Source organism: Camponotus vicinus, unplaced genomic scaffold (assembly GCF_025532165.1).
Source record: "Camponotus vicinus isolate PSW18456_S1 unplaced genomic scaffold, iyCamVici1.0 SCAF_4, whole genome shotgun sequence".
NCBI classification, from domain to species: Eukaryota; Metazoa; Arthropoda; class Insecta; order Hymenoptera; family Formicidae; genus Camponotus; species Camponotus vicinus.
This window is the reverse complement of record NW_028141976.1, coordinates 19,843,770-19,853,981: the sequence shown is the minus strand read 5'-3', so window position 1 is coordinate 19,853,981 and position 10,212 is coordinate 19,843,770. Positions and strand designations below refer to the sequence as shown.

At 33.0% G+C, this 10,212-nt stretch overlaps 2 protein-coding genes across 3 annotated transcripts in view; one reads left to right on the top strand and one right to left on the bottom strand.

Moving 5' to 3' along the window:
- Positions 1-3,231, top strand: part of Kek5 (leucine-rich repeat, immunoglobulin-like domain-containing kekkon 5 protein) — a 269,622-nt gene extending 266,391 nt beyond the window's left edge. Inside the window, exon 9 of the transcript XR_014438650.1 lies at positions 2,956-3,231. The gene's annotated coding sequence lies outside the window, so the exon portion shown is untranslated. The remainder of the gene's footprint in view (positions 1-2,955) is intronic.
- Positions 393-8,934, bottom strand: Mesh (sushi domain containing 2 mesh). 2 transcript variants are annotated; one of them, XM_083097910.1, is made up of 15 exons: positions 8,434-8,928; positions 7,509-7,750; positions 7,060-7,247; positions 6,627-6,942; positions 6,222-6,390; positions 5,892-6,149; positions 5,560-5,756; positions 5,340-5,485; positions 4,986-5,267; positions 4,307-4,776; positions 3,888-4,162; positions 3,327-3,753; positions 3,018-3,200; positions 651-801; positions 393-573 (listed from the first exon to the last, which is right to left on the bottom strand). In XM_083097910.1, exons 1-15 carry the CDS (start codon positions 8,861-8,863, stop codon positions 480-482), a joined length of 3,828 nt encoding a protein of 1,275 aa, XP_082954036.1. In that variant the 5' UTR covers positions 8,864-8,928; the 3' UTR covers positions 393-479. The 2 variants fall into 2 exon arrangements, with proteins under 2 accessions (XP_082954036.1, XP_082954035.1); XM_083097909.1 differs by lacking the exons at positions 393-573; positions 651-801 and adding an exon at positions 1,254-2,211 and having other exon boundaries at positions 8,434-8,934.
- Between the last annotated feature and the right edge of the window lie 1,278 nt (positions 8,935-10,212).

Here is a 10,212-nt window from a genome sequence, read left to right as displayed (position 1 = left end):
CGTGCGCGCGCGACCACGTGCGTCGCATATGACAGACATTCGACCGCAGGCGCAGAGTTGCATCGAGAACGTCAATATGAATTTATCGACGGTATAACTCCGTTTCGCGAAAATGTTTCCATATCTCTGCCTCCGAGGATAAATTCGTAAGTGAATTTTTGGTAGATTTTTTTCTGAAAAGAATTTTTATGCGACGGAAATATCGGAAATATCTTATAAAATTTTAAAAAATTATCCATTTATTTTTATATTTGATATTATATTAGTGTAGCTCGCGAAAAATATTTTTTCTCTTATTATATACGTATCATTGATATAAAACTTTGAAGTCTCTTATATATCGCCTTATACGTCTATTCCTTTGTGAAAATATAATTAAATAAATTTAATAATGAAATGATATTGAAGAGTAAATTATGAATAATGCAAAATGAATAACAAATACAAAAGTACACATTCCTAAAATTTTAATATAAAATCTAATGGATTTCCGTAGCTCTCGAACCCGTGTAGGGAATGGATTCGTCGTCCTCGCCAATCTTTCGCAATCGTTGTAGTTCGGCTTGTCGTGTTCTGAAATATAATTATATATTATGTAATGTATTAGAGTTGTAGTCGTACATAAAATTTTGATTTCGTAAATTTAATACCTTGCTAAGATTTCATCTTGTTCCCGTTGATCTTTACGACCCTTGAGCACTCGATACCCGACACAAATAATCACCAACAAAATGGGAATCACGCAAGCGAGCACTATGCCAGCTGTAATACCTGCTTCACGAGAGCTGTATTCTTGTTGACCTAAATAATCGAGAGTAATCAAAAATTATTATTTAAGTAAAAACATCTTAAACCCGAGTTAAATGTATCTTATTAGTAGAATGCGAGAGTTTAAGATGAATTCTGTTGAATTATCCTAGAAAAATTTCTATTGTGATAAATTCTAATTCGTTCAATAACTTGACATACATGAACGGATGATAACGTAAATAAATGAGATATTTTAAATAGGAAGGAGAAAAAGGTGTTGTTGATAGGAAAAATTCACGATAACTCTAGTGGAAATTTCCATTCCATTCTAATGCTATTAATTCTTCTATTGCTACATCGTAATGATGTGAATCGTTTTCGTTACCATAAACATTCTGTACATGCATGTGGAATAGAAATTTCCTATTAAATTGATGTATATAAAAAAGTTTTTATTATAACAAATCTTTTTTACAGTTTGTGAACACAAATATTAGCATAATTAAATTGCGGGAAATGTATTTGTTACAACTATGTAAACCAGTTGTGACAATTAAATACTAGATATTATTGCATTTAATCGTCGCTTATTTAATATTTTTTGAAATATATTAATTACATTATATCAATAAATGATAATGTATGTATATTTTAAACACAATTAATACTGTAACTATTTCTATTCCACAGCAAGAACAGTAGTATCATCATTATCTATACGAATAAACATTGAATAATGACGAACGAAATGATAATAAAGTTATATTTAAATTATATCGCCTAAAATTTAATGAACTTATTTATGGCTTATTTATGGCTAATTTGTTAAAATTATTTAATCTATTAATTTGACATATGCAAAATGCATGTTTTTTGAAATCAAGATGTCATGCACGCATATGTATTAAATCCAAATAATGATGCGTCCTAAAGTAATTTTATTATCAGAATATATCTTTTGTTTCTATTATAATATTATTGAATTTGCTATTGAAACAAACGTCATCTAAACGTCACTCTCTTTAGCGGGACTGCCCGTTTTCCTAATCGAATCCGCGCCTGAATCTGATCCCGTGGGTGAGATGGGCTCCTTTAGATCAAATTCTTTATCTTCAAAGTCAATGTACGGTCTATTAGGTAAAGGTTCATGTGTACGGTATACTCTGTCATAACTACGACGCTTCCTAGTGCCGCTATTAGTTTCAATTGTGCTAGCATCGCTAATTGGAGTAATGGCCCTATCGTCATATGACTTTAACGGCGCGGTCTGCTTCAACGTAGATTCGTTGTCGGTACCAGACCCGCGCTCAGAATAGCGCCATGATTTCATGGAACCTCCTTGCATCTGGTTCCTTCTTATATAAAGGAAACTACCGGCGATGCATGCCACCACGGGAATTAATACGATGCTAATAATGCCCATTACGGTCCACGCTGTACGCTGAACGTACTCGATGTGACCTATATTTATATAATAAGCTTCAATCGCGTTCCACATACATAAATGGGAAAACACATTAATTTAACGATCGCAAGAAGAAAAAAAGGATAAGTATGGCAAGAAAAAAAGGATAAACATGGCAAGAAAGGAGAAAAAAGAAAGAGATTAAAAAACACAATTCTCAACAATTCTGTAAACTAGCTTTGCAAAAATGGACTTTCGCTAAGATTAATTAAAACGCCTATTTTTATTCTTACACTGAAAAAAAAAATCTGAGTAAACCTGTGAGATGCATTTAGTAGTGCATTTTTTAAAATATTTAGTTTTTATCATCAAGTATAATAATAACAAAATATTTAGTAATAGTTATAAACATTTTAAAAAAGCACATTTCACGTTTAGTTGAGTCTACTAAACGTTAACATTAAGTAAATTATTTTGTCTTAATCAACTAAACGTATAGGTGATAACGAAATAATTTATTTAATGTTAATATTTAGTAGACTCAACTAGACGTAAAATATGCTTTTTTAAAATGTTTATAACTATTATTAAATATTTTGTTATTATACTTGATGATAAAATATTTCAAAAAATGCACTACTAAATGCATCTCACAGATTTACTCAGAATTTTTTTTTTTCAGTGTAAAACGAATTGCTGGAACTTGGTCTGCTTCGAATTATAAACGACCCGATAAATGCTACCGTTTAATACACTTTCTTTATATATTGTATCTTATTTCATTCCTTATTCTCGTTTAGGATTGTTAAGCTGCTACGGTGAGATTATAATGGAAAATTAATGCATTCATAAGTATACTCACGAAGACATTCCGTATATCCATACTCCGGAGTATTCCATCGGCCTTCCGGTGTGCACACCCGACGTTGATCACCGACAAGTATGAAATCCTGATTGCATTCGAAACTCACTTTCGTCCCCGGGATAAACAGGAAATTGCTTTTACGTCCAAACCGTGGTGTTTCCAATACACCGCAGGATACAACTTAAAGATAGCATATACATATATAATTAGTAAATTAAATGTATATAAATCTAATTAATATTATAAATTTATACATATAAATCTAATTATTCATAAAAAAACACATATTGCTGCACATTTACTTACTTTCCTTTTTATTTAACGCATTGATTTGGGTGTAAGTATCGTAATAATTCTTGGTAAAGTGCGCTAAGTCTCGATTTAAAGTCATAACGTAATCATATTGACATTGATACGAATCGCCGCACAAATCGAGCGCACGATTTATGTCATGTGTTCTGTTCACTGGAAGTATTTCTGTTGGGTATTTTCGATATTCCGGCTCAAACGTGCGATTAGCGTAATAACTCGCTGTTCGACCAAATTCCCGAACGAATAAAGCCGCTCCTAATAGTTTATTCTCTTTATCTTCTAGCATCCAATGTAGCGCGAAATCTTTATGAATAGTTTCCGAATGATTCACGCTATTAATAGGGACTTGATATCCCTGCGGATTTGTCAAATCGTCTGTATTATCAAAATTCCAAACTCCGAGCAATCCTTTAGTTTTATTCTAAAATTGAAAAATAATATCCTTTAGCATGCATTATAATTTAATCCTGACATTTTATGTATTTATTAATTATGTTTCACGAAGCTGATTTTTTATTCTATGGAGCTTATTTTTTGTAAATGAGATTCCTTTACCACATACGACCACGGAAGATACATTCGAGTGGATAAGAAACCCTCATTCTCCACGACTTCCACGCCAGCACCAGTGTCGAACATGATAATGACTTCGCTCTGATTCAATATATATGTGGGAGTATAAACAACAACCCCAGGGAAATGTTGGAATTTCAAGGATTGCCTGTCAAAATATATTCTTTGGCCATCTGCGAAGACATCGAGCCGATATCTCCATTGCGCATATGGGGGTCTCAAGCGAACTTCAATGGTGGCAGAGTTATTTCCTCTCGCTGTACATACAAGATACGTGATATAGCTATCTTTTTTTACATAATATTAATAATATTGCAAAAATCTTTAAGTCAAACTTATATAAGTCTGAAAATTAATTAATTCTTTCAGAGAATTCATGTAATAAAGCGACAAAAGTTTACCTGCTAGCGCGGTAAGATGTGTCGCCTTCACTGGGCCATAAGCGTTGATGGGCATTTGTTCGAATCTACCTTGCACATCGAGTTTGTCTCTAAGATCGTTTACTCGTAACAAAACGAATTCACCTTTACCATTGAAAGTATATTCCACACCGTCGAATGTGACAAAGTGAGGATCACCGAATACCGTCGCTACCCCTGGTGATTGATAGGCAATGCAATCCTGCGATGGTCTTCTCTCGAATCGAAATGTCTCACAACCGACTGCTTGTTCCTCTTGCCAGAGACAACACGTATAAAAAGGTATCACGTCGTGATACCAGTGCGAAAGAGTTGGTACCTTATTAGCCTCGTTCCATGGAAAGAAGCCTAAATTATGCGATCGATGAGGTCGCGATCCCCATTGCTGATCGTAAGTTAGCATCAGAAAACCATTTTTATCATAACAGCATTGTTGTTCCGAACCGTCCAAACTGAAATAATACGAATACGTAATTGTGTTGTGTGTAGTGAAGATAGAATGTAATTTCAAAATTATTTTGACCATTTAATTATAGACAGCAATTTATTCTAAATTACAAATGAGAGGAAATTTCCTTTCGGTTATTATGTTACTGTATTTTATTCGGTATTCACATGAATAAATAAGTTATTTTCAAAATATAAAAAATAAATTATTTACTTGGGTGCGCCTGTCCTCACGCAGTGAGACGCATAATTATTATAGTAGCAATCTATATTCGAATCTTTGTCGCAATTGTAATCCGGAAGAAAGCGACCCTTATCGTACAGAGCGTGCTCCAGAATGCAAGGACAAAGAGCTACCTCAGCGGCAAAGTTCTTAAGATATCGGTCATTCATAATCCATTTATCGCAGAGTTTCTGAGACCACCGCGAGCCGTATTGTCGTTCCCATTGAGGAGCAAAGTACCAACCGAGCGGAATTGGTCTGCTCCACAAGCTCCTATATAAAATTAAAATTGTTTAAATACTATTCAACCATCAGACCGGAAACTTTTAGTCGGATAAAACTTACGGTGTTATCGAGAGTCCAGAGAACAAATGTGGTTCAGTCAAATTGATTTGTATGAAGCCAAAAATCATGTCGCTATAATATGGATTATACGCGTCTCGGTATTTGGCCGGTTTGATGATGTAACTACCAATATTGGTATGCGATCTCTAAAACATATATAGCACAACATAATTTATCGTTGTTTCTTATATTTTCTATCGTATCTTTATAGAATACGAACCTCCAAAGTCGTTATAAATTCAAATTCGGGCCTCGTCTTGGTTTCTCTGTATCCCCACAACGAGATTTGCACCCCCGCTGCTATATTGGTCGTCAAATTATACGCGTTCCATGTGAATTTGATTTCCGCGGGATCTTTCTTGTGAACGGCCTCTTTGTCACTGAAAAAGATCCTCTCCGTTGCCGTAGCTGGGGTTTCTGCGCAAGCAAAAATTTTACACAATTTTTGTTATGAATGATAAAAATACATTTTTCTATTAAGATTATAATCAAATGAATAACATGTACGTGTAACAAGGAATAAAAATGATGTCAAGATAAGAGAAATCTTACCGACGAAGTATTTGCCTTTCCAATCGTAAGTTCCACTATCGATTGCAATGTAGAAACGAATGTAGCCTTCGTATTTTAAGAACGGTTGTACGCAAATTGCGCGGTTTCTATCTACTACTGTGCCCATAACAACCTCGTTTTCGAAACGGCACTTGATTTTCTGGGACTCGTTGAAGCACGGTCCTGTGATATTGACGATGGTACCGCCCAGCATATTTCCACTTTCCGGAGCGAAAACCAGCGGCAAGTGTGCTCCGGCTGTATATCATTAAACATTGAAAGAGTCGTATTTATTTGTTCAATATTTCTTAAAAGTACTGCGCCTCTTACCAATGTCCTTATTGCAAGTGCCCAACATGATTTTTTCGTCTATCCTGAAAATGTGTCGACCTGGAAAACCATTCGCCCATCCTCTGCTCGTTAAATCACGGATTGTGGTCGCCTGAGAGTAAGGCTTATATTCGTAACTCTGAGTACCGTTTCCAGCGTTGAAACCCACCTAAAAACCGCGAATGAATTTTATCTATTTAAATGATTTAAATATATAATATACAAATACCTTTATACAAATAACTTTATATTATTCTCTCGACGAGATATATCATATTCTATTAAGATATTATCTTATGCGAAGAATTTATATAATTGCATATAAAGTTCAATTAAATAAAATGTTTATAGAAATGATATTCTCATTTATTACTGCAGCCAGAAAAATATTTTGCGATTACTTACGTATGCAGGGATTCCGTTTTCGCCTTGTGTTGTATCGCCGCCTGCCTCCGTATGACTGGTCCATTTTATGTTCAAATAATTGAATATGGCGTAAGTAAAAACTTCATCGGTAGCCAAAACCAATTGAAACGTGTTAGTCGTCTGAAGGGCTTGGCCGATGCCACCCGCAAAGGACATATTTTTCCAGGTTGCTATCAGGGCGTGTTTAGGCACGAAAGAATCAGCCCCGACAACACCTTCACGTATATCCCACATGACACGCTCTCGCATCTCTACGCCAAATTGATCATTTCTCCCTTGCAAATCCCTCTCGAGTCTAATAAAAATTTATTTTCTATAAATTTCTTTAATTTATTTTCGAAAAATTGCTATTATAAAATCATAAAAATGTTTTATAGAATGTTATCTTAATTTTTATATTACGTGAGCATACCTAAAATATACTCCTGGTTTCCTTTGATCGATATCGGTTTCTCTCAATCTACCTATACGACATTTACTGAAGAAGATGCCGATGAAGCTGGGATCGTTTTTCCTAGGCCAATCTTTAACCGGAAAAACGAGAGGATACGTAAAATACTCCGGTGGATCGCTAAATTCCAGGTACCCATTAACAGTTAACTAAAATATTACATAATAACTTTTAAAATTGTTTTCGGCAATGAAAAAAATTTTCATTTATAGCAAAAAATTGCAAACTATTAAAATATTCAGACACCATTAAAATATCTAAATAATGAATTTCAAGATTTTTCAAATTTAACGTGAAAATATGGATACTTCACATAAAAAGAAATTTATTGATAGCTTCTGATAAATTATAAAAATATTTGTATTTATACTATCGAAAATTATACAAATAAATAACAAATGCGACCGTACTCTTGTATAATTGAATCTGAAGCCAAAGAAAGGTAATTGAAAATTCAAATTTTTATGGATTTGCAATGTTGTCGCCTGCAAAGGCGTTTGGTAATCTCCTATATCATTATCGCCACCTTTATCAAAATACCAATACATGAATTGAGAACGAATTTCTTTCAATCTGGTATCTATTAATGTATAGAAAGGTGGATTGTCTTCTGGACGTGGCGCATATCTATCAGCCTCAGGTAAGTTCGAATCTGCAAGTATGCATCAAATAGGGATCGATCAACATAATGCTAATAAAATAACTAATTAATTAAACCAAGTAATATTCTTACACTTAGGTAATATCTTATAGTTCTTCCGAAAAAAGAATTTTTAGCAGTAGTGTATTTATAGAATAATAAAAAAAAGTTCTTTATATTACTATAAATATATATTATATTATTATAAATTTATTATATCATATGTGTATATATTGAATTATATTATTATATTATATTTTTTTTATATAATAAATATCCAGCAACATTTTTACAATCTTCATTTGAGCACATTAAAATACTTAATTTAATCATTAAATACTACAATATTTATAGAAACATCAAATATTTCATCAAAATTAGTTCATGATGTATCAAAACGGTTCGTCTCATCTAATGAATCATCTTTGATTCATGTTAAAGTGAGTAACTGATAAACACACTGATTCACGATAAGCTATGATATAGATTGTCTTTGTCGGAAAGTAAAGAATTTTACGAGACTTGTGCATCGAATTAAACCATTTTTTTTAAGATATGTAAAACACAAAAAATTAAATTTTAAGGATTCACGTATTAACAAGATTGATGCAAGCAAGTTACGTACTCATCATTGCTTACTCTTACATTATTTATTGCGAAACAATGGTCACACCCATTGATAACGAATTACTTACCGTATCTTACATATTTTCCATTCTTTTCGTCTGCCATTTTACCAGAAATAACTTGAACGAAGGGCGAAACCGTTACTTTCTCGGAGTCATTTTTCAATGCAAAAACATTTTTAATTTCCGGTAAAATTTCGATCGGATTTTTCTCTTCATCTTTTTTCTCGATTGAAGTTAAATCCTTCTCTTCCACAGCGAGATCTTCGAGTTCCGTTAGAGCTTCCGCTTCTTTCTCGTGCGGCAACAATCCGATATTCTCTTCCGCATTATAACTCGCGGTCGACTCGCGTGAATCCAATCCAAAGAAATCCTCGAATGTCTTGTTTTGCGCGATAATACCATTTGGCATTAACGAAAGGAGGCAAGTAAAAAAAATGATCCATTTCGATAACACAAAAATGCAATCGAGCTTCCTCCACGATGCTCGAGGTCGCATTTTCGCGATGAAACGATACGAACTAATTACTTTAGTACGCACGACAAAACTGAACTCAGATTCAAGTAACATGCGATAACGGTAGACTGATATCATCGGCTCTAGTCTGATAACGTACATTTATCTCTTTACTACAGGTAGATAGATACGCAGCACAGCACATTGAACGAGATTCTTCGCGCGTTCTACTTAAAAAAAGGGCGTATACGCACGCATTCACGAAAAGCGCATTCAGAGTATTTTGTTGATAAATCGAACGATTGAATCGTTTATAGCCTATTGTCGCAAATACATTTTTAAAAAATCGACATTTTAGAAGTAAATTATTTATTCGATTTCTGTAACTGTCCGTTATTTACAAAGCAGATATTTTTAGTACGATTGGTTTGAAAATGTACCAAAATCTTTCTTTTTTTTTTGCGGACTCAACTTTTACAATAAAACAGTGCAGTATATATAGCAAATGTTATATAAAGGATACCTCGCCTTTAATTATATTACTAACTTTTTACACGAATGCATCATTTACGTCATTTAGAACATTCGTTATATATATAATAAAAAGATACGACTCTTATATCAATATATATATATATATATATATATATATATATATATATATATATATACAGGGTGCGCCAAAAGTCTGGATACACCTAAATATCTCACAAACGGTGCATTTTAGAAAAAAATGTTTCAGGCAAAAGTTGTTTGGTTTCAAGGGGGCCATGAGACGGTACCATTGGTTTGACCTTGAAGAGTCATTTGAAGGTCACGTGAAGGTCACTTCAATTTTTTTAAATGGAACACCCTATATATTTTTGCACATTCTTGTAGCTTATTTCAAGAGCTTTCCAAAACACTATAATTAAGTACCTTTTCGTTAAGTACTTTTTGAGTTATGAGACTTGAAATAATTTCTTAATTTTACATAAACCGTAAAATATCTTGTAAAATATTTATTTTTCGATTATCTTACCTTAATACTTTTACGTACAAAATAATGAGAGGAATCAATTGGTGTAAAGAAAATACATAGTTGTTTTGAAGAAAAAATATGTAATTTGCAATTAACAATTCCATATTTTTTCTTAAAAACAACTATGTGTTTTCTTTACACCAATTGATTCCTCTCATTATTTTCTACATAAAAATATTAAGATAAGATAAACAAAAAATGAATATTTTACAAGATATTTTACGGTTTATGTAAAATTAAGAAATTATTTCAAGCCTCATAACTCAAAAAGTACTTAACGAAAAGGTACTTAATTATAGTGTTTTGGAAACCTCTCGAGATAAGCTACAAGTGTGCAAAAATATATAGGGTGTTCCATTTAAAAAAATTG